Source organism: Anguilla rostrata, chromosome 9, assembly GCF_018555375.3.
Source record: "Anguilla rostrata isolate EN2019 chromosome 9, ASM1855537v3, whole genome shotgun sequence".
NCBI classification, from domain to species: Eukaryota; Metazoa; Chordata; class Actinopteri; order Anguilliformes; family Anguillidae; genus Anguilla; species Anguilla rostrata.
The window spans coordinates 29,009,908-29,036,912 of NC_057941.1; the positions used below are offsets into that span (position 1 = coordinate 29,009,908).

General features: G+C 42.6%; 1 protein-coding gene across 1 annotated transcript in view; it reads left to right on the plus strand.

Moving 5' to 3' along the window:
* The window catches only part of LOC135263521 (LHFPL tetraspan subfamily member 6 protein-like), a 43,325-nt gene that overhangs the window by 583 nt on the left and 15,737 nt on the right, over positions 1 to 27,005 (plus strand). Inside the window, exon 2 of the mRNA XM_064351648.1 lies at positions 554 to 1,078. Within this exon, the coding sequence (XP_064207718.1) occupies positions 694 to 1,078 (385 nt within the window). The 5' untranslated portion in view covers positions 554 to 693. The remainder of the gene's footprint in view (positions 1 to 553; positions 1,079 to 27,005) is intronic.

Sequence of the window (27,005 nt, forward strand, 5' to 3'; positions counted from 1 at the left end):
GTAGTATCGTTGTATGTATCGCAAATCTAAAACAAAAAACGATTAATGATTAACTACCGTAATGTATGACTTAATATTCATTTATGTTACTACACATGCTTTTAACTGAACTGGATTTCCTGACGGAAGCAGTCAATTTAGCATACAACCGCTTTTGAAAATGTACTGTTTTCAAGTTCCAAATGTGTCCATCATCAACAAAAACTTTAAGGTTCCCCAGTCATTTTATTTTGGCTTTATACAGGTTAACAATGTTACATCAATAGTTAATTACATACCCAATGTTCTGCTGGTTTAATACGGAACATTCAGAGGTCATGTTTTTCATTATAAATTAGGCTATGTGGCCTAACAGACTAATTAACATGTTATGTAATTTTGACTTGGTTGACGTTCATTTGATTGCACTGTACATTTGCTTGCAATTTATGATGGCATGCGCATTGTTAGTAGTGAATATTCGATGTAGCCTACTTAATTTTACTGTACACTGACTGTGCTTCATTCATATCTGTCTGTGGTAATCCGTTGACTCGAATTTCTGTCCCCACAGGACATCGACTTCGGGGACGCCGTGAGGATCATGATGTTAGTTGTTGTGGATAAGCTATAGGCCTAACAGGTGGAGTGATTAATCGATTAATTAATCGGGGCTGTGAAATAGCAGGGACTTACGAAGGCCAGATCTGTGCCATGGCGTCGAGCCTGACGTGCACGGGCATTGTGTGGGCACTGCTTTCCTTCGTATGCGCGGCGGCCTCGTGTGTAGGGTTCTTCATGCCCTACTGGCTGCTGGGCTCGCAGATGGACAAGCCGGTGTCCTTTGGTACCTTCCGGCGCTGCTCATACCCGGTCCGGGACGAGGTGCGGCAGACCACCGTGATGCTGGAGCAGTGCGGTCGCTACGCCTCGTTCCAGGGCATTCCCAGCCTGGAGTGGCGCATCTGCACGGTGGTGACGGGCGTGGGCTGCGGCCTCCTGCTGCTGGTGGCACTCACTGCCCTCATTGGCTGCTGCGTCTCCGACCTCATCTCTCGCGCCATTGGTCGTGCTGCTGGAGGCATCCAGTTCGTCGGGGGTAAGTCAGAGAGCACAGTCTTCCTTTCCTTCTCTCTCCTTCCGCCCCTCCTTTTGTGTCACAGGCTTTAAAGTGAAGTTGTTTCAATTTTGTCTCTCTCGCCTACATTCCTGTATCCTGCAGCCAGAATCTTGCCTTGCATGGGAGGAATATTCTGTCATAAAAAGACTCTGGATGGATACACAACCACATCACTAGCTGGACTGCCTCCACAGGTGGCTTTGACCCATGTTCAGGGATACACGTCAACCCCTATATTTTCATATGAATTAATTGTAAGACTAGTTGTGTGAATGTATCATGAGAGTAGGTGGTCCAGCATTGTGTCTCCCCCAGAGTTGAAATGAAACTTACGCTTGTGTCGTCAGACCATAATTGTATGATGTGACACATGGGATTTTTGGAATATTGGAAATATGCAGGAAATTGGACATATGCTATGAAAATTCAATCAAATGTATATTGGTGCTTAGTCACCTCCTCTCACTGTCTGCACCTGCTGGAATTATGGCATTATGTCCTTATCATCTCCACTGACACCCTCCCATTCTCTTCCTAGATCCAGAAATTTGGTCAGATTTTACTGTACAAAGCAATGCCCACTCTCTCGAACACTGAGTATTCTGAATTGTGGCAATTCAAATTCCAGATTTCAAACACCTTCCCTGAAAAGCAGGGATCTCAACCTGCAGTCCCAGACTGCCACTGTTTATGCTGGCTTTCTATGTGTTTTTACCAAGTGTAATTTCAGTTTTTGATTGGCTGAATAGTCCACACATTGTTTGATTGGCAAGTAAGCAGAAACCCACAGACACCGCAATATCTTCAGGACTGGACTGGAGCTTGATATCACTAGTGTGCAGTGTCCATATAGTTCTCCCAGCTGCCTGCTCAGTAAACACCCTTTCCGCAAACACCGTGGATATCTGCACGGAGCTGAGCCGGTCATGTTTCACTCGCTGAAAGCAGGCGTGTATCCTTAACGTCTCCTTAAATGGATTTAAAAGTGTGTGCTGTCACGGTTGAAGAAAGCTGTGCTGTTGACATGGTGTTGTTGGGAACTCAGGCAGTCGGAGCCTTGTGAGGGTTTAATGCCCTCTTATTAACTCGAGACACTCACAAACTCTGCTATTACCCAGTCGCGGCGTAGCTGCAGTGGAAGGGAAGCAAATGAGAACAGACAACACTTTGCCGCTTATCTGTTAGCGGTGCTGTGGAAGTTGGTTTCCTGATGACAGGGTGTTAACATTTTTACCTGCGTGTTCTTGTGTTTTTGATGCCAACCTCAGCCTCCAGAGGGGGAAGATGTGGTGCTCTGTTGTGGTGCTGACACGCTGTGTGTGGGAGATGAGCGGGAGCTAGCTGGTAGGCAACTGGTGCTGTAGAGAGTTTGCAGAATGAAGAAAAAAAAACCTGAACCTGCAGGACACCAATTGGTGTCAACAAGCTTTAAGGGCCATTAAAGTATTACAGTACCACCTGCAAATATTATCACTGATGCAAAACATTTGAGCAGTAAACAAAAATGTGTCACATTTATCAATGGTTAAAAAATTATAAATACTATAAAAACCAGACAAGAGAGTATATTTTAGCACTAGAAGGGGCGAACAAAAGCGTCTTGTTTGGCTTGGAGGCTGAAGATGAGGTCACTGAAAGGTGAAATCTCATTCAGAATACCAATGCATACGATGTCAGTCAATAACAGATCTACGGAATTGCTTCCATCGTGCGTATTTCCAAATAACACCTATTCTTGATATCTTGGTCTCTCGGATGTTCTTCAGTACTTGTTGGCTAGCCTTGATGAATATAGTGTGGATGAGGGATCAAAGGGACAGCCAAGAAAAACAACACTGAGCAGCTGACTGGATAGAAAGAGAAAAAGAAACAGGAGAGAACAGTAGTGAGAAACATGATGTAGAATGAGGGAAACAGAGAAGGTGGCAGAAAGTCACCTTGAAATACAAGGTCCAGTGGACTGGAGGTGCCCTCATCCTAATTATCTAGTGCTAGTTTGCGTGTACCCAAATCAATGTTTCCATTGAAACATATTCTTGCTCTTAAGGGGTCAGGAGGACCCAGTAGGCTTCCTGAAGTCAAAGTGCCATCTGAGTCTTCTCATTTATTTAGTTCAGATCCTTTAGATCCGCTTGGTTTTTCTGGCTGAATAACATGACCAGTAGTGGGATAGACCTGTTTGGATCAAACAGGTACTGTAAGTGTACTAGTTTCACAGGAAGTTTTTTTGTGTGAAATGAGCTCACTTTCCTGCACTCATAACAATTGACACAGATATGCCCCTTGTACATGTAAAATTATCATATATAGGTAAAATGGACAAACAGTCCTCCATTGGCCCTAGCAGTGTACATTTAAGAGAGGCTGCGACTGTTGGGAAAACAGGCAAGATAATCCAAAGCCTGACATTTCTGGATAAGAAAACGTCCAGGATGTGCTAAGCTCTGTCGGCAAAGAAAGGCCACTGGAAGATTAACTGGGTTTTCAACTAGACCCTTCCCTGGTCTGTCCCTCAGTAGCACTGGGGTCAAAGGTTATCTGGCGCTGGCTCCTGTGAGAGGATGTACCCGGTCAGGCATGCTGGGATTGAGTCAGGCTAGGCGAATGTGCATTCTCTCTGTACTGACTCCAAGTGGTTCCACCTGGAAACAGACTAAGATGGTATCTTGGCTCAACTAATGCTGAACTCATGGGTTTATTAGTACTACCTATGGTATATTTTACTGAACGCCTTTGGGTAAATTGTCCTCTGCATATAACCCATCTAAATATTGGTTGTGATTCTTATTGGAATTGGCTGCTTGTTGCCTAAACCTTTTTGTTTGCACATAAAACTGATGAAGACCAGCAGAATAATACCAGGTCAACTATAAATGATGACGTCAGAGAAATTTAGGCAATTTGAGCAGAAGTGTATACATATAGGTTCATAAAAAGAAGGAGAAGGTTTTATTCACACAATACAGGTGAACATGGACAGAGTGAATGAAAAGAGTCTGACAGAAGATCTCAGGTCATCGGACATGCATATGGGTGCAGGGGTATCAAGAAAGAAATTCAGCATTAGTGTGGGTCTGGGTGCGTATTTGTATCATGAGTGTGTGTTTATATGCTTATGTGTACATGTTTATGTGTGTGTGTGTGTGTGTGTGTGTGTTTGTATGTATGAATTGGGATGGCAGGTGGGTACAAATCACCAACAGTAATCAGAGAGCTGTCCCTTCCTTCCTGTCACACTGACCCCAGATTTAGATGGCCGGTGATAAAGCCTGTTTGCACCTGTTTAGCAACAGCCACTCCCTCCCTCCTGCTTTCTCACTGCCAGCCTGTGCGCAGGCCTTCACCACACCACTGAAGAGCATGAGGTCTTCGGTGAAGTTCACTTGACTTCACTTTGACATCACTTCTATCCTCTGACATCTTTACATTTTTTTTAAAACTTTTTTTTTTCATTTTGATGGTTCCTTTTTCATTCTGTCATCAGGGTCTTTATTGTGACAGAGTCAGCGTTTGATCAGAGCGAACATTTTTACATCTGTTTTGTCTCATGTGAAAGCGAGAGTATGTGTTTCTCATTTTACACAATGATAATAATTTTTACGTGGATTGTGTGCACTGCCATAGGGGTCACAGCTGTCAAATGAACAGTATCCACTCAAGACGCTGGGAAAGTTCAAGAAGCTTTGATGTGACGTTCTCTTTATGCATTAAGGATTTCTTTACTATTTATATTCAAGTACTGATTCTGGAAGACAGATAGCTAATTGAAGAGAAATGTGCCCAGTATTTCCAAAGGGCTTTTTGTTTCTCAGGAAAAACACCCCTAGTTTAATCACCACCTCAGATGATCTCAAGGTATTTCAATCTATTGAATGTGCTTTTTATCATTAAGAATGTAAACCCTTTTGAATGCTTCTGAACACAATTACACACAAAGATGTTGCTGCCAGCAATGCAGGGCACAGTCGGGACACAATGGTCTCTCTCTCTCTTCTCCCTCTATTTCCTGCTGTATCTTCCCTCTCCCATTCTTCTTTCCTCAGTCTTTCCTATCGTTCTCTTTCTTTCCTTCTCTCCATATCTTCCCTTCTCTTTCTCCCTATATTTCTTGGTTAACCTATCACTGTGCTTGTGAGGTATCTGGTACTGTCAGGAATCCAATGGAATGTGGGGTTTTTTCATTTTTGTTTGTTGTCATATCTCAGCTCTTTTTTTCCAGTCTGTTGCCTACTTGTGCGCTTGATTTCTCGTCTGTCTCTTTCATTTTCAAGCTTTCTGTTTCTCCTCTCCCACATCTTCCCCTCACCCAGCACAATCTTCTCCTTCACCCTCCCTCCCTTCCTCTCACTCTGTCAGCCCCTGTGTGTGTGTGTATGTGCGTGTGTGTGTGCATGCATATGCATGTGCCTTATTGTGTGTGTGGGTGTGTGTATGTGTGCGCTCGTGTGTGTGCCCGCACATTCATGTCCTTTGTGCTGTTCGTGTGTGCCTGTCCCATGCTGCTCACTTTGCACACGGACTGTGCAACGCTGTGTTCAAAGCCAGATTTTTATCCTACATTTAAAAAGCACTTCTCCTCTCCATGTCTGTTTGTTCCCCTTCTGTGCTGTCCTCAGTCAAAGAGCCGTCTTCATCTTGTAATCCTCTTCTGTCTTACATCTCATGTTGTGACGGTTCCAATTTCATTCTGTCATTAGGGTCTTTTTCGTGGCAGCGTCAATGTTTTATCAGAGAGAGAGAGAGAGAGAGAGAGAGAGTGTGTGTGAGAGTATGTGTGTGCGTGTGTGTGTGTGTGTAGGAGGCTGAAATGCACTCTGGCAGTGCTCGGTGACCCACAGAGTAGGATGTGATGAGACTGGGCCTACAGACAGGAGCAGAACATGGGGTGGAAACTCTGGGGGCTGTGGAAAGCAACAAAAGAACAGGCAGGGGAGTCATTTCAGTCCAACCTCATCCATTTCAGCCCTCTTTTCTCTACTTTGTGCTATCAGGCAGATACCCTCTTAGCCAGAATATCTCCTCTCCTTTCTGATCAGAGCTCCTGACAGGAAAGTATGCCAGCAGGTGGGTGGTGTTCTCCGTGCTAAGATAAACAACATGAAAGGGAGGGTGCTTTCCTAAACTTGTTTCTGCTCCGAAGATAAATTAACGCTGGCTTGTCGACCTCTGCCTTTGAGACGGGGTTAAGTGCTGCATTATCAATGCATCGCTTTCATCTCAGTTTTTCCATCCATTTGAAAAGCCTGCTCCCAGCTCTTCCGAGTGTCAGGGGAACGGCACCTGTAACAGGTTCATTTTTAAACGCTGCTGTGACTGGAGAGGGGGATTGCTCCCCTCCCTCGCCGTATCCTGGAGGGGACAGAAGCACGGCCCCGCCTTGCCTCGGTCTCTCTGTCATTAACGGGGGGACGCTGGTCAGCATGATGCATAACCAGCTCATTGTGTGGCTGTGAAAAAGGGCTTTGACTGCTGAGCCGGTGAGCCGCCTCGTTTGGGTCACATTCCTGACCGGCGAGGCGAAGTGGATGCTGTGCCTGCCGCTGCTCTTTTCATGAGTGTTAAGAAACAGACATGGGCTTGAGAGGGGAGAGAGAGATGGACAGAGACAGAGAGAGAGAGAGTGAGAGAGAGAGAGAGAGAGAGAGAGAGAGGGGAGAGAGAGAGAGAGAGGGGAGAGAGAGAGAGAGTGAGAGAGGGGAGAGAGAGAGAGAGAGAGGGAGGAGAGAGAGAGAGAGAGAGAGTCACACCTCTTATCAGGAAAGTCCAGGCATTCAGAGGACTAGCCAGGCAACACAGTGGAGTGGCAACATGCTTTCAGAATGATAGTGAAATTGTATCACTAACTGAAACTGCTGTTTGTACCCGCGAGAAGGGCACTATCTGTGCACTCCTTTGAGGCTAATCCCAGCTGTGGGAATGGGTCTCAGTGACTGTATGACACTGTATGAGTTAAACTGTGTGTCGGGCAGATTAATAAACTAATGGAGGCCAACTGAGATGCCAGCCTTGGGCAACCCAGTGGGGTTGGCTTTAATCAGGCGCACTGATTGCACTGGTCCCCTGCATTCGGCTCGAACCCCTCCTGTGTTATAACCCTGCTGACACCCCACTTCCTGTTCTCTGGTCACAGTTCAGCACCTTCAGACCCGCAGCAGCTGTTTTAGGTCATCCCTGGGAAACCAGAGGTCAGGCAATCTTGCGGTGTCGCAACCTTCCGCAGTACGTTAGAAGCGGTTAGTGACGTGACTCAAGCTGACCTCACACATAGTATCTGGCATTTGAGCCGGATATACAGAAATGGAATGGAATTTACACTGAAATATGCTGTTGATATATGGTGTTTTTGAAAAAAACATGCTAGATTTATTTAACAAAAGAGTATTTTAAATAATATATATATATTAAATATCCTTTATATATGTGACTGTGTGAAAATAGTAGTAGTACTACTACATATATTTCAGAGATATATATTTCAGTAAAAAATAATTGAAAATATTGAAATAAAATATACCCAGATAAGAATGGAATTACTGTGGAAAATATTTATCATTATAAACTCATTATATTTACAATATATTGCATTATATTCAGATATAGGTATAAGTGAAGATCTGAAAGGGGAAATGATTTAATATTCGCCCAAATATTGTGTTATTGTCAAATATCTTGTTACTGTAATATATTTTTAACTCAGTAGATCCCTGCATATACTTCAGTTACATATCATTGTATTGCTGTATATTCCATTTCTTTCAGGGTTGACAGGGCATGGAAGAGCCAGCGCTGGAGTTGATTAGCATGCATGTGAAACACTGAAGGCTTATACCATCTGTCTATTTCCAGTGACTATCAAAGCATTCTGAGACTCAGGAGGGGCGGGTCATTTTGAGCACTGACGTACAGTGCAGTGCAGCATCATCAGCTGGGCTGTGAGGGCCACCTGTTTGTTTGGCAGGCCCGTTCATTAAGTCATGTCACACGGTCCCTCTGGGCTCTGAAGCGTCGTGATTTAAAACCACAGCTCAGACTAAAATATGGAGGCGCGTTAGACTGCGAGAGGTACTGCTGATTTCTCATAATGCTGGGAGAAGAGGAAGTATCTTTATGGGCTGAAGAAATTGGTGGAGTCTGTGCTAAGGGCAGGCTGAGAAGGGAGTCTCATTTTTAACTGACCTGCACTGACCAGGACATGCTGGGGAAGAGAGGTGGAGGGACAGGGGGAAGGTGGCGCAAGGTCAGGGTTTCTGTGGTGCCTGGTGATAGAGACGGCTACTGTACATCCTGGGGAGGGGGGTTAGGTACTCCATGGCTCCCCAGTGAAGTGCAGCCTGTATATCCCTGAGTGAATGTGGAGGGTATGAATGTGTGTCTTTATGCATCAGTGTGGGTAGTTGTGTAGCACCAGTGTGCTCCATTGTGTGGGGGTGTTTGTTTATGTATGCTTCTTTATGTTTACCTGTCTGTCTGTGTTTTGTGTGTCTGTCTTCCTGTGTGTTTGCATGTGTGTGTGCGTGTGTGTATGTGTGTGTGTGTGTGCAGATGGTAGTTGTGTGTGCGGGTCTGAGTGTCTGTACCTGGTTTGTATGGACATGTCAGCAAGGACAGTTCTGTGTTTCAAACACTTCAATTTTAAGTGTGTATTTGCATGTGCATATTTCATATGTAGTGCATTTATATAATACATAAATATAATGTATTTTTTATTTTGTAACAACACACATTGTGGTGATTTTTGCCCATTCTTGCATGTCAGGACATCCTTTGTGTGGCTTTGGAATGCTGGAAATGCTGGGAACGCTGTGGAATGCACAGAGAAAATGCCGCCCCCACCCCCCACCCCTCCCACGTTTCCTTCCACACAGCCACTGTGCATTATAACACAATCCTGTCTGTTCATTCAGCTGTGATCTCCATTGTGCGGCTCTCTACCAACTGCTTCCAGACCTAAGGAGGATGGGGTGGGGGGAGGGCTGGGCGGTTGCAGGACTTTTCCATAATGTGAAAAATGCTCTAGATTTAAAAAAAAAAGTTTGCCAAACAAATTCTTTGGCAGTGTACCCACAAACATACAATACTTTTTGTACACATCGTTTCATTTATTGTAGAGCCACCTTAGATATTTAGAATATCTGTCTTTTTGTGAAACTGATTAGAATCTGCTGCCTTCTAAAAAAATTCTTACTCTCTAAATGAAAAGGCTGTGTATTCGTATAACGTGTTTATCTAGAATTTTTGGTGGGCCTAAGCCCTTTCACTGAGGAACAGAAAGGGCTTAGGCATTATTTAAGAAGATGCCTCCAGCGTTTCTTTGGGGGAAGGTGTGCCCAGCTGATAGGCTGAGAGGTGGGCCTGTCCTGCCCCGATCCCTGCTGATGTTGTCTTTTTAGGGAGAGGGGTGTTGCTGATCTCACCCTCTTCAGCACCAGCTTCAGAGCCCCTGAATGGCTGCCATGGCCATATTTGGGGACTACCTCCCAGAGGGCTGTTGTCGAGAGATGTGCTGTTTTTCACTGATGCAGTGGTCTAGACCAACAGCACTCCCAATGCTCAATTCACCTCTCTGAGAAAACAAAGCCAGAAATGAAAACTAGTGCTTGAAGCTCCTTATTGTTTCTGTGTTTAAATAAAATTTAAAGGATAACACTGGTACTTTTCATTTTTTATTATCATCAACATATTCTATGAAAATACCAAAAGCAAAAATGTTTCTTTCCAACTCTTGGGACTTTTTGACATTCTCCTACTCCATTTAGCATTGAACCAGGGAAGCCATTCATTTCAGTTCTGTGCTGAAGTCATTAAATGCAACTAAGAAAGAAAAAAAATTATTTTCAGAAAAATGCAACCTATTATCACTAAAAATATGGCTAGTGTTGTTTTTCCAAAATTTACTTCAAAAATGCAGGAACCTTTTCATTTTGATGGGGACTATTTTCAGTATTTTGGTGCTGTGCCAAACTACTTTCCACATGTCGATAAAGCAAGTGTTGTCACTTTATACAGTTGTTTCTGTAATAAGTACAAAAACCAGGTTCTCCATAATGGTGAATTATGCTGACCAAACAGTACGTCTCTTTGACATGTTTTAATACTTTTTTGGACAACCATGGAGTTGTATGAGTTATATCGGTAAATTGGTGTTGGCTAGATGGATAATAATTGTCTGTATGATAAATTCATTGAGAGCTACACAGAAACATAAGGGTTTATCAGTTTCTGTCTAGTTGATGTTACTGAAAATATGAAAATTACCAGTGTGATCCTTTAAGTAATGTGAAGAATTACATTAAGCCCATTTTCAAAGCCACACTTAATGGGACAAAAGATGTCTTTTATTGAATTATGAGAAACTGTTATCAAGTGAATGCTTCCTTATGACAAATGTTAGTATTTGGCATTATCTAATAACAAGGTATTGCGATTCCTGATTGATAAGGTTAAATCCTTCCTGGGCTTATGGAGAGTGCTGTGTGAATGAGACACTCTTAGTTCTGTACCTGTGAGGAGAATGTGGGGGCCTGCTTATCAGGGGATTTTGTTTCTCCCTGGTAATCCTTTCTGAAGAGGGGGTTTCTACTCCCCCTCCCTCTTTGTAGTTGGCCGTTATGACTGTCAGGGTTGATGTAGGGGTCACATAGACTTCTCTGAGAACTGGATTGACTCTGAATATGAAACCAGGGGAATCTTGAAAAACATTTTTATGTGTATGTAATTAACTTACCATCGAAGATGAAATCAAGTACGATACTTATCATTTCTGTTCATTTGTGAGTGAAATTTCTACTTTCTATTTATTCTATTTAAAGCATTCCCAACTCGTGAAGTGTAAATTTGTTTTTGCCAATTATTTGGACAACAAGCAGTGAAAAAGAATTTGCATTGCAACTGTGATTCTGTAACGCACTGTGTCAAACAGTAGCCTCAGCTGTGTGAGAAGTTCTTGAATTCTGGAATTTTGGCATCATTGGAACCTCGTGGAATCTTCGGATTAAGAAAATAATGATTTAGTGTGGAGTATTTACACAATAGTAAAAAAAAGAAAAAAAACATGAAAGGGGTTGTTTAATTCACGGTATGGGAGAAATGAATGTGGAGAATGCCAAATCCTTCATGCTCTGTTTCCATAAAAAAATCATGGCCTGAATTTAAGTGAGGTGGTCTCTCAGTAGACCGGAACGGTGTTTCCGTGGAAGCAGTGGCCTGTAACGCAGGCTGCTTGTAACAGCTGCAAAGATCACGGAGCCAGATTTCAGGGTCTGCCTCGAGATGCCAGGGGTGTAGTTTGTTTTTGAGAAAGAGAGAGTGAAAGCACAGGGAAGAGAGGGGAGGTTGGGGTTCAGAGGGAGAGAGAGAAAAAGTGAAAGAGAGAGTAAGAGAGACAGATTGAGAGAGGGGGACAGAGAAAGAGTAAGAGAGGAAGTACAAAGGTAATAGAGATAAAGACATAAGATATTTTCAGAGTATATATTTGCCTAGAACCTGAGAGAAACTTTCAGTGTGTAGTGCCTTTGTTTGTGTCTCTAGCTGCTGGGCAGTTTATCCCTGCAGAGCTGCTCATTGTCCTGTCTTCCCCCTTTCTCCTAACCTTGTCCTGGCTACCCAGTATTGTCAGTACAGTCCTGCTGAAGGGAAAAACATCCATTAAACAGTGGTTATATGTAACAAAATTTGCTTTCTTATGATCACTAGATAACGTCTACCATCTGAATGTGCAGTGATTGTGTGTGACGGATTTTGATGGCATATGCTAGTGTACGTCGCCCTGCAATGGATGAGCACGCTCGATTTTACTTTGTCCAGGAACTGACTCAGATAGAGTCAGTCCCTGGCCAAAGACGAGTTTCAGAAAGGAAAAGATCACTGCACAGTGCAGTCCAGTGTCTACAGTTATCTTCCTTCCCAGTTATCTTTCACCTGCTTTTGTGCCTGGTGTCTTTGTCCAGGTCCAGGGAACAGTGGATCGCTGTTGCAGAATAGTTAAGGAGGCTTTTGGGCACTCAATTATGGCTGACCCAGCACTCCCTGGCCTGACCCAGTACTATTCCTTTTGTTCCTGAAAGCTCACGAACGAAATCTGTGAGGCAGCGCCGTGGCCCGGCCAGGGTGGCCTAGGGTAACCGGATCCAGTTGCGGAGAGGTGTTCCAGAACATTCTGAATATTCTGGCGACTACATTCTGTAGTCGCCACCTCCCAATGCTGGGCCTCAAGCCTCTTTCATGCTTTGTTGCAGGGTCATAGATAGACAGTTTTGATAGACTGTGGAGAAACTAGCTTTGAGACTAAACCATGCCCGTTGTTTGAAAAACTTTCTTCCACACACAAGACTGTGGGTAAACAGGTCCAAAGAGGATCCTTGGGAGGGCCTGGACCTCCAGCTGTGCCTTTTTGTCTAAAGCACTCAGCACCACCAAGTGTGTTAAGTAAACATGCGATAATCACTCCAGCTGTGCTGGATAATTCGGTGGTGTGTGACTTTGTAAAGGAAATCTTTGTTGAAAACTAGTGGGAAAACTATCTTCTCCTTCAGAGTCTTTTTCCTTTTTAGTTTTCTTTTTTATATCTTGGACTCTGTTTAAGATATTTCTTCATAAAACATTTTGTATTATCTGTATGTTGTAGAGTCCGCAAGATCACCAGTGTGTCTCTGTTAAGATGCTACTTGACAGGGAGGCAAATGCCAAAATTCCAAAGTGATGGATGCCTGCCAATGTACTCATTAGAATTCACCATATATCTAAAATATAAGCATTAGGTTTTATAGTGTTCTCATGTAGTTTCTATTTTGTTGTGCATATTCAAGGTCGTATAATTTATGTACTGATGGGAAGTATGCAGTTATTTATAAATGACCCTCTTCAAAATGATGGACTGTGTTGGCAGGTCAGTCTGAAATTGCAAAAAAACGAATTTATTGGGTACATATTGACATACTTATTGTGAAAAATGCTTTATATTCATGAAGCCTTCTTCAGTGTGATTTTCTGCTGATTTTGAGGTTATTTCATGGGAAACCTTGAAAGATTGTTAGTCCACATTGCAGTGTTCTTTAAGGCAGTGGGAAATGAACCCCTTCAGAAGGAGAAAGGAAATCACATTATACAGTATCACATTCATTATGGTCATCTGTTTCAGATGCCTCTCAAAAACAATGGGAGAATGGACACAAAAAGACAAGATATACTGTGTTTGGAAGTCTTTCTAGAGTGAAAAGAATGTACCATTTTCTCTCTTGCTCTTCCTCATTTCTGTCTCTTTGTATGTGCCTGTCTTTCTCTCTTCTCTCCCTCTGCATCCCCTCTCTCCTTTCAAGTTTTCTGCCCCCTTTTCTTTCCCTCCCCGTTCTCTGCCCTCCCTCCCTGCCCCATTTTCTCCTCTCTCTCTCTCTCTCTCTCTCTCTCTCTCTCTCTCTCTCCCATCTCTCTCTCTCTCTCTCTCTCTCTCTCTCTCTCTCTCTCTCTCTCTCCCTCTCCCTCCCTCTCTCTCTCTCTCTCTCAGTACTCCAGTATGATTGGGTGAGGAGAGTAATGGCTGTTGTCCACACCAGGCAGGCTGCACAGGGCTTTGATGACTGCAGTGTCCCTCATCAGCTGACATGCACAGATAAGGGCTGGATGGCTGGGGGACAGGCTGGGATGCCCGTGCCATGCAGAGCACAGATCTGTTAGCCCGGGCAGCGGCTGTCCTCCACAGCCTGGCATTGTGCGCTAACCGTTCTGGAAATGGAACGTGCGTAGCCCAGCAATCTATCCGCATTGCATAAACATTTTATTCACCTCACCTGCAATGAATTTGCAATGAACTATGGGAGCTTGTCGCAAAGTGCTCAGTTTCAAATGTTTAACAGATCAACGTATTGCTACGTTGTCTTGCTTGATTGACACGGGCAAGTATCTGCACATGTAAATGATTGATTTTGAAATCACAAGTTGCATGAGTGTCAATGCACTATACATTATATATTAAAATAATTTCTATTCTTCTCACCCACATCAATGGGTATAATTTGAGCACGTGTCTTATAAAGTTGTTCATTACATATATTACATTACATTACAGGCATTTAGCAGACGCTTTTATCCAGAGCGACTTACACAAATTTTACATAGCATTTTACATTGTATCCATTTATACAGCTGGATATATACTGAAGCAATTTCGGTTAAGTACCTTGCTCAAGGGTACAACGGCAGTGTCCTACCCGGGAATCGAACCTGCGACCTTTCGGTTACAAGCCCAGTTCCTTACCCACTGTGCTACACTCCGTCCGTATTGCACACTTGGTCTCTGTTACTCTCTACAGATAATTAAAATGCATTTTTTTTCATTGTGGGTGAATATTTTCTTCAAATCACCTATATGCACACTATATTTTTCCCTGATTGAGTAGGTCTATATTTGATCCCATTTGGACTCTGCTGTAGACTGTGAGGTTGAATTAACACTGGACATTGTATTGTGTGGCATTGAAGGGCGAATGGTACTTTGCTTGGGTTCAGCCAATGAGAATCCTTGCCTTGTAGCAGCAGTCCTGGCCTGGCCTCACTCTGAGGGTACAGTGAGAGGGCCTGCAGAAACAGGGCGGGGTGGGCGGTGGGGTGGGGTGGGGGATCTAGACCAGCTTTATTAGTGGTGCTGCCTCGGCCTGGCCAGCTTATGGTGCGGAAAAGCCTTCAGCGCTGATGGCTGTGTCAATAAAGAGGTAATAAAGCACACAATCTTAAAGAATTGTGTGTGCACCAGGCGCTGTGTTTATTGACTGGTCATTCACTCTTTAAACCTGACAGCTGAGAAAAAGACATCAGGCAAAACTCACAGTTTCTGCCTGTATTAAGGTTTTATTCTGTACACTGTTGTGGGAGATCTAAATATATATATTTTTCCATTTCTCTTTTAGATGCCCTCCATCCCTTCCTTTAAGTGTTGTATGTTTGTTGTTGATTTATATGGTTGCAATAGGAAAGTAATAGAGAGGCATTTTTGTCTTTCCAGTCAAAAGCAGCTTCTGATCTCAAAGGACAGTCAACCCAGTTTTCCACTCTGTATGGAAAAGAAGGAGAGAGATTTGAACTGACAGACTGTAAAATTGTGAGACAGCGACCTGCTCTTGATAATGTGATTTGTCTGACTCTAATACAATTTTGCTTTCTGGAGAAAAGACATCTGTGTTAGAAAAGGAGGCATTCAGTGAAGCCTTCTCAATGTGTGGCACGTCAGTGTTTAAGCGAGCTTTTATACAGCGCCCAAAAAAAGTCAGACGCAGATCACTTTAAATAGGACTGACTGTCAGAGAACACCGTTGTGTCAGTGCTATCAGGGGAGGACTCAAGTTGAAATATGTTACTAGGATATGTCAGTTTGGGTGCGGGCCAGATTTTAATTTTTTTTCTGGGGTCCACAGGAGCCCTGCAATGTTACGGCTTAGTTTCTCATGTTAAAAGTTCATCTTTTTTTCCTCAGCTCCAGGGTTCATTTTCTCGCCTGTTCATTTGTCTGTTTTTCTGCGTCTAGTTTTCAGAAGGATTAACAGCGTTTAGCCAACAGCTTTGCCAGCCGCCACGTGGATTAACTTTGTAGTCCTGCCTGACTCTTGCCAAATTCTTTCCCGAAAACACAAAGGCTTTTTTGTTGTGCGGTTCTAGATAACACCAAACAGGATCTTTCCTAGACAATGTGCCTAAGTTATGAAGTGAGGCCGGCGTGAGGTTGTTGTGACGTTTAAAGCTCAGGCGGTGGATGAGGAGCTGGTGGCCGCGAAAGCACTTTTGAATGCAAAAGGCAGATACATGGAGAGATGCATGCATGCAAGCTTGCAGGGACAGGACCAGAGGTGCATGGCATAGATGTCCGGGCTCAGACACATATAACCAGGCTTGCAAGCAGTGCACGGTGAAATGTTTTCAATGCTAAATAAACTCTATAGGGTACATTACTCTTACAGAGTCCAGTTCATCTCTTTTGGACTCATATAAACTCTGTTATATTTAGATTAAAGCTGAGTATTTTACTGTGTAGGTTTCAGGTTTGAGTGCATGGTAGGTTTTCAGAGCAGTACTGACATTTGGAAGAGATCTGTCCTCTGAGCTCAGGGAGGCACATCTGTCACACGTTTGAGACAGGCACACAATGAAACAATTCATTATTTTTTGAGTTTACATGCACAAGAAGGATCAAATGTACTGTGTAAAAGGAATAATATTATTTATATTATAAGAAAATACTTTTCTTAAATCGAAGTTTACAAAGTGCTTCACAAGAGTAGGATAAGTGAAGCAATTTAAAACAGAGTACAAAGCTGACAACAAAACAACACACATTTACATAAATATATGGGAGTATAAAAGAGATAGATCAATAAATAGACAATGCATATGAAATCTGAACAGAAAGAAGAACATTCAATGAAAAGCCTGTCTAAAGAATGGAGTTAAAAGCAGCGACTGAACTAGCAAGCCTGGGCTCCTTAGGCAAGACTTTATAGAGTTGAGGGACCCTAATAAAAATGAAAAAAAGACTATTGGAGTTGATTTATCACGGAACATTTTGCTATGCATCAGTATGCGAGGGGACAGGTCTGCGTATTTTTGTCTCCGAATCTGTTGCCACACTGTAGTGCTTCACCACCGGGCTCCTCTCTGTCTCCTAATGGCAGACAGAGTTGGGTTTCTTGCCCTCTGGCTGCATGCGAGCAGCTGTTTGACGGGGACAGTAGGACGCAGCCGAGCCCGGCCTCGGTGCGTTCGATCTGTTCTGGGGGAGGACAGAATGTCTGCAGTTCAGAGGTGGCTGATGATTCACAAATGAAGAGCAGCTGTGCGTCTTCCAGATGTGACATCCGATTCCTTATCCGTGGGATTTAAAGTGTGTGGGAAGCACAGCTGTGTGGAGCAGCTGTTTAATTGCTTTTCTTTCCGCGTGGAGGTTGATGAAGGTGATCTGTTTGATTTGGTGTTGATAAGACAAATTTGATAGGACCTGGAGAATAATGGATGGTACTTGTTTTCGACAGAACAATTTTGTATTGAAAAAATGCATGAATCATCTGTGTATTATGTACGTCTGTGTATAACATCTGTCTGTGTACCAATGTGGCTGTGTGCGTGTGGTGTGTGTGTGTGTGCGTGTGTCTGTGCGGACAGAAGAACCAGTCTTCACTTTCTTTAGCCTGAACACATGCAACTCCAAATCACACTTACACATTTGTGACTGAAGTACCCAGGATGCACCTCTCTACCTCTCTCTGCAATGTCAGCTGTGATCCAGCCCATTTCTGCAGACCCCTTCCCTTCAAGGCTGGTGAAGAGTGGGGGTGGGGTGTCAAATTCCCCTCTGTTGAATTTGGATGGAGGAAACATGGGAGCAACAGTCCCAGAGCTCTCATGTGCAGTGACTAGAGCTTAAACAGATGTGGTACTATACACACACACACACACACACACACACACGTGGAGGCCCAGTCAGAATGGCCGTCACTTCCCTCATTCCTTTGGCATTTCTCTATACTGAAGTGACTGCTAATTGACAAGGTGAGATTTCTGCAGTGTTGCTTTTGCCTGTCCATGCACTGTAGATCAGATGAACGGCACAGCTTTCAGACGCAGCCAGGCACCCACATGCACTCACCTTCACTCGTGGGGTTATGAGATCTGGAGGGGGGTGGGGTCTGAAAGTCAGTATCTCTCTGTCTTCCCTCTCCAAAGGTACCCTTGCACACACAAACACACACACACACACACACGCACACACGCTCAACCTGTTTGAGAGTCACCAGCTTGTTTGTTCGTTTCATCTTCTTTTGTTTACCGCGGAACTCTGCCGGCCTGAGCGCACACAACGGGGTCGTGACTCGCCAGCAAATACAGGCTCACAGCGCGGGTCCAGAATCAGAGAAAGGGACAGGGTTCACAAATTCAGGACAGGAGCTGTGTTTGGATCACTTCCCTTCTTATCTGGCACTGGCTTCGACAATCTGTGTTTCAGCCAGCCTTGTACATACCAAGATGACAGCAATGAAGAAAAAAAATGTAAAACCGAACGCGATTAGCATAAAAGTTGAGTCTTGCCGGTTGCCAATAGGTGACATGTTTATTTTCCGTTCTCCTCCAGGGCCAGGTGGTTGCTGTGAAAACAGTTGTACGGCAAGGTGACTGCAAGCCTCAACAATGCTGCCATTTCTTTGTCGCTTTGTCACTTCACAGGTTTGGAGAGGTTATTGAGACGTTGCTGGTTTTTGTCAGTTTCTTGTCCGAGACTGTAAACCCTGCAGTCACACTGACGGATGGTGATGAAGTAGGTTTTTTTTTTTTTTTGCGTTTTGTTAACAGAGTGGGCGGATAAGGTAGAGGTGTGAAGAGGGAAAGAGACAGGACGAGGAAAGAAAGAGAGGGAGGGAGTGTGAGACTGAGAGAAGCCCAGTGTGGAACATATGATGCGGCGCTTGCTATAGCAGGTACGCTTGGAATCTCCTGCGTTTGTGACAAGTTAAATTACACATCTCCCCCTTCAGGGGCCCGCATTGGCTGTGTGAGTTTGGCCAGGTGGAAAAAAGAAGATTGAAATCTGCAGAAAGACACCCCCCAGTCACCTATCAGATGTGAAGATGGACTCCTCACACTGAGAGAGTGGGAGTAAGAGACCAAAGAGAGAAAGGAGTTATGCAATACCGTGACTCAGAAAATAAGGCTGTTTGAAGACGTATAGTTTTATTATTGTTGTGTTTTATTGAGTACAGTTTTGCTCTAAAGCAACTGGTATAGCATGGTATAGCATTGAGTAGTAATACTGTTCAGCTGTTGTTTCATAAAGTCAGGTAAATGTGAACATAAAGTAAGCAAGCCAGGGTAGACCCATAACTATTTTTAAAAATGCATTCAGCATATCTCCCTGAAGCTGGCACTAATGCATCCCTATGAAAATTAACAGCTAACTAATATAGAATAAAACTTTTAAAACTATGTTCAAAGTGGTCAAACAGGGTACAAATAGCCACTGAGGCTTTTTTAAAACCTCCCTTGGGATAACTGTTTTGTGATATCTGTTGACTCGCTTTTCTATCCTGTGAAGTTTCAAGTGAAGGAGGAATGTTAGAAAATTAGAATTGTGAAGTCAGTAATTTTGGTATCCAAAATGCTGCACATTAGCCACATTTTGGAACTGCAACCCAGAAGAGTCAGAAAGTCTTGTTTTTTTATAATTATGCAGCCTGAAATATTACAATTCATTGGCTGGAGAGAAAATCCAGTTACTTACACTATGAAGACCCATCTTACATATATATAAAAGTATGTTTACATTTATTTTCTAGAAGCAATATGCTTCATCGATAAAGGCTGCTCCCTTATAATCTATATTTCCCTTCTATATCTCTATTCAGTATTAAGCCAAACGCTTTCATGTGATCTCAGCACAATTTTAAATCCTTAAACTGTCAGCTCTAGCTTGGTTGCAAATTGGTGTTCCTTAATTCTAAGCTAAAATGGAGGTGGTTTTATTAACAGCTGAAACTAATGTGGGTCATCTTCCAGAGGTCTCATGGACTACAGCGTGTAAGACCAACTCAGTCATCCATCTGGAGATAATTGGTTAACGACCCGCAGGAAATTAGGGTCAAAATCACTTTCAGTTTCATATATTTTGATGGAGTGGAAAATCTGCCATTATCAGAACAAGATGTCTTCACAAATCGTCAGTGCGTTTTATGAATTGCCTTTTCCACGGCAAGACATGATTCAGTTGCCGCGACATGTCAGTCATCCTGTATCGCTGTTGTCTGCTGCCAGCATAACCTTTGATGAACTTTGAAGCTACAGCAAAAATGTATTTCGTTTTTTTCATGTTTCTCAGTGACCTGCAGGGATTCTCATTCATTGCTGAAATTTCAGAAAATTCATTCCTTGTGTCATGAAGCCTAGTATAAGCACACAGAAATAGTACCTGAAGCAGAAAGCAAAACATCTAAAGAGAAATATATATATTGTATTACAGCGATCTAAAATGTAGAATTGATCCTAGAACAGGGCTGGTTTTCATAAAAGAAAGAAGTGCTGATCTAGAGTCAGATTTCCCGGTCCACATCCTAACTCTTATCTGTTGCGAGCGCTAAAGGCAATACAGATCCTAGACCAGCACTTCTGCTCTGATACACTGGGTCCTACTGGATACGACACCTCTGCTTTCTCCCGTCACTCATGGCACTCGTGAGAGAGAGGGAGGGTGAGAGAGGACAGAGAAAGCGAGCGCACGTGTGCAAATTTGGGGCACTGCCCTGGCGATACCAGCTGAAGTGGCTAAATATGGCAGGCAGACTGTCAATGTAATTAAGAAACCATAGGGAGTGTAAAAATATCAAGAGCTCTGGCACTTCTTCATGCCAGTGTCATTAAGCACTCATTTCTCACGCAAGAGATGCCTCCGTTTAGAGTTCAGAGTTATGTTAGATCATGAAGATCAGTCAGGTGAACAGGAGGTAAGAGCAGCAGAAAGGAGTGTAATGGAGTGACTGGATACCTGGATTTGACAGGTCAAATTCATTTCACTCCAGCCCAGAGACAGTCATTACTGCTACATTAAAAACTGTATTCAGCCACAAAACCCCAGGAAGATGGCATCACCTCATCATTCCACTGGCTGCAGCCAGGACTATGTACTGTACTGTACATGCTGTTGGCTAGGTGCCAAGAAGACCCAACAGAAACTGATAGTCAGGGCTAACAGTACTCTTAGACCATTGATTGGTCATCTGTAAACTGTCAACCATCACTGAAATTTCTTTCATCATTCCAGACAGTACCATTTGCTGAACTGTTATTGGTGACTCCTCCCATCGTCACTGTTCTCAAAGTGTGGTGAACAGGTGGGAGGCCAGTGGAAAACTAGTCCAAGTCAAAAATTATAATGTTTCTTTCTGTCTGGTGAAGGACCACAATGAGTGGAACTGTGATGTGAGAAAGCTGGGAAGCTGCATTATCCAGGCTTTAATGGAAAGCCAGCTGAAGTTCTAGAAAATTCCTGATTCAGATACTGGTGATGGTACCAGCTAATAAAGAAGCCTGTGATGCTTGTGGTGCTGAGCAGGGAAGCTAAGATGGTGAGGAGAAAAATGGAACGCTGTTTCCCTCTCCTCTGTGAGGATGGGTGGAGGGGGTAGCCTGCCATATGGAGACAGGGAAAGAGCTGTTGCCTGAGGTGGGGGGGGGGCATTCTGCCATATGGTCACAGGAAACAGTTGCTCGCAGCCAAACAGCAGATAGACAACAGCCTGGAGACCGAGCGGAGGGACCTGTTCCTCAGCCCAGCCTCGTGCTGAGAGCCAGAGGCACGCGCTATGCATTGGGGGTGGGGGGGTGCGGTGGGGAGGTGGAGAGAAACTGGGTCATGGCTCAACTTTAACACAGAACCATCAGAATCTCAGCCTTTCTGTATTTATAGAAAGAGAATCTCAGGCTTCAGAGGACCTGTGTGCAGGATTTTGTGGCGACCTCTACCCTTATTTTTTTTTTTTTTTTTAAAGACAAGCAGCTGTGTCCTTGGCGGAGGCATTTTATTGTAGCTGGATATAGGCGTGAACCAGCATTGGCATAATGCAGCTGTTTAGAAACTATTCCATCCCCTCTGGTGTGTGATATTTTATTTTTGTTCGGGGAACATGGCTGTCAAGATCCCTAAGCTGTAGGATCGATTTCGCCTATTTGAATAGAGTCCTTGTGGTCTAATGTGACCGGCGTTTCTGAGTCTGCGCTGGTTTTGGCCTCGATTGACAGGACTCGTTCCCTATCGCCCCAAAATCCTTTTCACCTTCTTCAAATGCACAAGTGTTATGTTTTGTGCTACAAGAGCAACCCAGGGAATGATTTATGACATATTTGCAGTGATTATGATCATTTTCAGTGACTTTGGATAAAAACAGGTCTGTCTACTGGAGAATAAATGAGGAATCAAAGTGCTTGTGGAGGAGTGTGCTGTGTGACCTTTCAGGTAGGCAGTATGACCACAGTCTAACCATCAGCAGAGAGCTGTAGTCTCAGTAGTACCAATGGCATGAAATCTGCTCCATCTCCCTCCCTCTCACTGTATCTCTAGCCCTCTTTCTCTCTATCACTCTCTTCTGCCTCTCTCCTTCTCTTATCCTCCCTCTGCTCTACTGTTGCTCTTATTGCCTCTGTTTTCCTGCCTCTATCCTGTCCTCTATACCTGTCTCCACATCTCTCTCTCTCTCTCTCTCTCTCTCTCTCTCTCTCATCTCAGACTGACAGTGTTTCTTAGCTGGCCATGATTATGCTGCTCCCCAATTAATATTTGCACAAAAAACCCTTCAGATGGTCCATTGTCCATTGTTATTGTTTTTGAGTGCATCTCAAAAACAATAACAATAACTGCATCCTGCTATTTTTTCAGTCTTTTCACTCAGAAAATCAACTCAGGCCTACCCCAGGGCCTCTGAGCCCCATTTTAATCAGGATGCCCCCTTTGAGAATAATTAATTATTTGTTACTTCTACAAGCCTCATAGTTTCTTATAAATATTCATCCCCACCCCCTTCGCTGTTCCCGTTCTCTTTTTTTTTAACCCTTTGGAAAGTCTTTGATGTGCTTTCCCAGTCTGGCTGTCACTGCTCAGATGAAAGCGTGCAGCTGCTGATGCCTGTCTGAGCTTGCTTGTTTTGCTTGCTTGTTTGCTTGCTTGTTTGTTTGTTGCCAGTGCTTTCCCCCCTTGTCAACCCTGGAGTTTTGCAGGTGGGAGAACAGCAATTAGAGACCGTGCTGTTCCACATTTAACCCACATTTTACAAAGCATTTTCTGTGAATTTCACTGGGATCCTTCACACAGGTCTAAACTGTTAGGTCTTCTGACAATGCATTCCCCTTACTGTGATGACCTTGGGATCGGCAAGCGGTGTTTCTGTACTTTTCCACATTGGCAATGTTAAAATGATGGTCAAGCTCCTGGCTCCAGTGGAGATATTCAATACTTGGTAATTATGTAAGCGTTGTAAACATGCTCCATACAGTAAACATGGGGTAAAGAGTCATACTTGTGTTGTACTTATAAAGAACAGCACTCAAATATGCAATTACACAAGCAAAAAAAGACACAGTGGAGTAGTCTTGTACTGTTGGCTGGTGGAAAAAGCCAACAACACAGCAATTAAATTTTTCTAAGCTCCCTCTCGTACTTCTTTTAACACTTCCATCTTATTGTCCACATTCCCCTGAATTTCCCTCCTTCCTCCCGAATGTTGTGCATAAATTCCACTCTTGAACATGATGGAGTTTCCTCAGACAAGGAATTTTTGTTGGACTGAAATTTCCAGGGTTTTTTTTTGTAAGTTTTGCAAAAAACATTGAAACATGGAGGATAAAAGAGATGGGCTTTATTGCTCAAGACCTGATCAAACAGACACCAAAACATTTTATATGCTCCCTCAGTAACACTATAGTTCTACCCATTGCTGTGTTTCAAACTCAGGTAGACTGTTAAGTGGCACCAGTGAGTGAGGAGTAGGAGTAATTGAGGATTTGCCAGTGATCTCTGTATAATTTATGAACCATTAGACTGATCAGAAAAGAGTTTTCAAACAGGTTTCCTCTAGGCTTCGGGCAGTACCCTTGAATCTTGAATCTGATCGCATAACTGAAGTAGGAGAGGAGCAGATTACCATTTTTTTTTTTTTTATTCTCTTTTTTATAACTTGATGAAATTTTGTAATTTACAACTCGTTAGTTTTCATTTATGGGGGATAAATTGTGCAGTGTAACAGTTCCTCGAGATTGAAATGTTGGAGGATGACAAAGAAGCTTGTAAGAAGCTTTAAAAGAAGCTCACAAAATAATCACTTTGCTTTGGGGATTTGATGAGTTTTTCTAGTCTCTCCTTTTGCCATTTTCTACCTTTAATGTATGAATATTGCTTGGTGATTTGGGAAGTCAGACTTCAAATCCTAGATAGAACATTGCTGTTGTATCCCTTGGGTTCTTATCCAGGTTTCTTCAGTGGCTATTTAGGTATTGACTTGGATAATGATGCTAAGATTCAGAAGTCACTTTTGACAAGGGTTGCAGCTAGCTTGAAAACAGCAAAGATGCAGTACATAGCTGTACACATTCTAGTATAGCACTCTCTCAATACTCCAGCTTCTTCTTGACGGTACAGAATTTTCAAAATCTATATAAACAGAAAAAATGTTATGACTGGAACTTGTAGTCTACTCAGTAAAGAATAATTTCTAACTTACTCTAGCTAAAGTGAAAACTGACACAGGATATGCCGTTTACATTAACTCCCTTAGACAGAGGCCAAGAAGTCTGGTTATCAGTACAATGAAGGTTATGTTTTAGGCTTTCCAAGTGTAAAACAAATAGCACCAAACAAGTGGACCTTAAGATTAACTACCACAGAAAGAACACACAAATTTCCAGTTATAGATGAAAACTAAGTGTGGATGATCCCTGAAATATACTTGGATACAAAGAAACCAAATCCCAAAATGGTACAGTAGCTATATGTTATTACCCCCAATTGTTTCATACACCCAGCTGTATGATGGTAATTAGTATGCCATTTCACTTGCAGAAATTTTTATAACATGAGCAATAGACTGTCTGTTATCTTGTCATAACAAGCCAAGTAGGCTAGTCTAGAATGCAATGTTCAATCTAAACAAGTGTTTGAAAAATAGACAGACAAGCTAATTACATAACATAAATTTTGCACAGTTGGAATGAAGCACTCTTAACGCTTTCAGGAAACAGACTTTTTATATACTTCAAAAGGCATTAAGGGAAAGTAAAGATATTGTTGACGTGAATCAAACTGCAGAAATGATTTCCTTCTGTTGTCACAAATGTTCAGTATCATTAATACTGGTGTTCACAAAGCCCTGTCACAAACTTTGTACTCACAGTCAAAAGAATATGTGTAACAGCATTGCTTTTTGAAGGTGCTGAGAATTTTTCAGAACATTTGGCAGGAGTGAAAATATGAATCCGGCTGGGTGGCAGTTTTAGGACTTAAATAACATTGTGTATTAAAGTACCTTTCAGTCAGCTGCATGGGATTTTTCAAACTGTGGTTAAAAAAAGAACACTCGGAGTCAGCGTAGATCATAAAGCTAAGCCCCCGCAGGCCGAACACTTTTGACGGCTGCAAGTTTTGTGATGCAAGTTTGCGAAACAGATTTTACGTTTCTCCCTCCCCAATTCGTTTTCAACAAAAATGAGTTTTCAATGGAATTTAACTAAAGAAATGGCTGCGTTACTCTCTTAGAACTAAGTCAACGTGTGCAGATGGTTCAGTGGTTTTCAAAGGCATCAGCATTACATATAAGAAACCAAATTCAGGGAAGAATCCTTGCGAGAGGGAACTAATTTGACATTGCCAGTTAAACCAGCCCATAAGAGCTGAAAAACCCCCTTATTATGCTTGGTATTTTGGTGGTAAATCGGTATCGCCTGTTGAACTATGATTGGCATAGTGACCTTGTGTAGTTTGCTGGGTATTTGAGATGTTTAACAGTGAGGTGTGATGTACAAAGATAGGCGTCACTCTATTCCTGACCACCTGTAACCAAACCACACTGACCACTTTGTTTGCAACTTCCTGTAGTTTTAATAATTCCTTTTAATGTGTTACTGCTCACCTTTAAAGCCCAATATGTCTTAATCCCTGACTACTACTCAAACTTCTAGCACCCTGCAAGCCAGGGATGCAGCTCAGATCAGCTAAGAAGGGTCTTTTCAATGTTCTGTCAGTAAGGCTAAAAATAAAAGGACCAAAGGTGGGTGTTGCCTTTTTTTCTTCTTTTTTGGCTCTAGGCATTCTGTCTTAATTGCAGTGTCTTATTTCATGTGTTAAGTTGTACACATGTCTCAATCAATCCTTCAGGGTAAACTGTTGGGAGAAAATATAAGGGGTTGAAATGTCAGATACCGTATCGACTGGATACTCAAATCCCTCTTGACAAAAGGAGTAATGAACAAGGAATCTGCACTCAATAGATTTAAAAAGCCATGGAAATCAAGTAGGACACATACAGGAAATTGTGTGTCAGTACAGTTTCAGTATAAAAGGTAAGATGGCTGGCTGGGTAGCAAACTCTCAGGGCAGGTGTGTGGAGGTGTCACCTTACTCCCTGTGTGAAGAAGGCAATCCAGTGAGCTGACACAGAGTCGTGTCCAGAAAAACAGAGTCACAATTCACATTGACTCCAGTGCTTTATGATGGGGCCACAGATCCTTTTGTCCTCCCTGTATAAATCTTGATTTGAGGTTTCTGTTTTTTCCACACAGTCAGAGGAAGGAAGAGATCTGTGGTGATTGTTCTAGTTGAGGTTCCAGCCCAGTTACCTCACCTTGCCTCTCTGGTGGTTTCACAGTTTGAGAACTTCTACAGTTCTTGCAAACCCAGCTCCAAAATTTTTTGCTTTAGGAAGAGCTTGTAAGTCTATCGTGTAAAACCTCAACAAGATTGGTGGGGCTGACCCAGGACAAACCTGTCTTCAGCTAGCCCTGACCTTTAAACCTGTCAGATCACTGTTGATGGCTACTATGATAATAATAATAATAATAATAATAATAATAATAATAATAATAATAATAATAATAATAATAATAATAATAATAGCAGCTTTATTTGTGTAGCACCTTTCATGCAGAATGCAGCTTAAGTGCTTAACAGGAATAATAAAAGCTAAGGAAGACAGGGAAAGCACAATGATCATAGTCAATTATACAAGTTACAAACATAAAACAAGATTAAGAAAGGGAATAAAAAATAAAATAGTCATAAAATATTTAAATGAAAAATTAATAAATAATTAAATGTAAAATGAAGAACAATAAAATATTAAAATGAAAAATAAAATGTGAATAAGCAATAAAACAGAGCAGAATAGAGGAATCAATTAAAAGG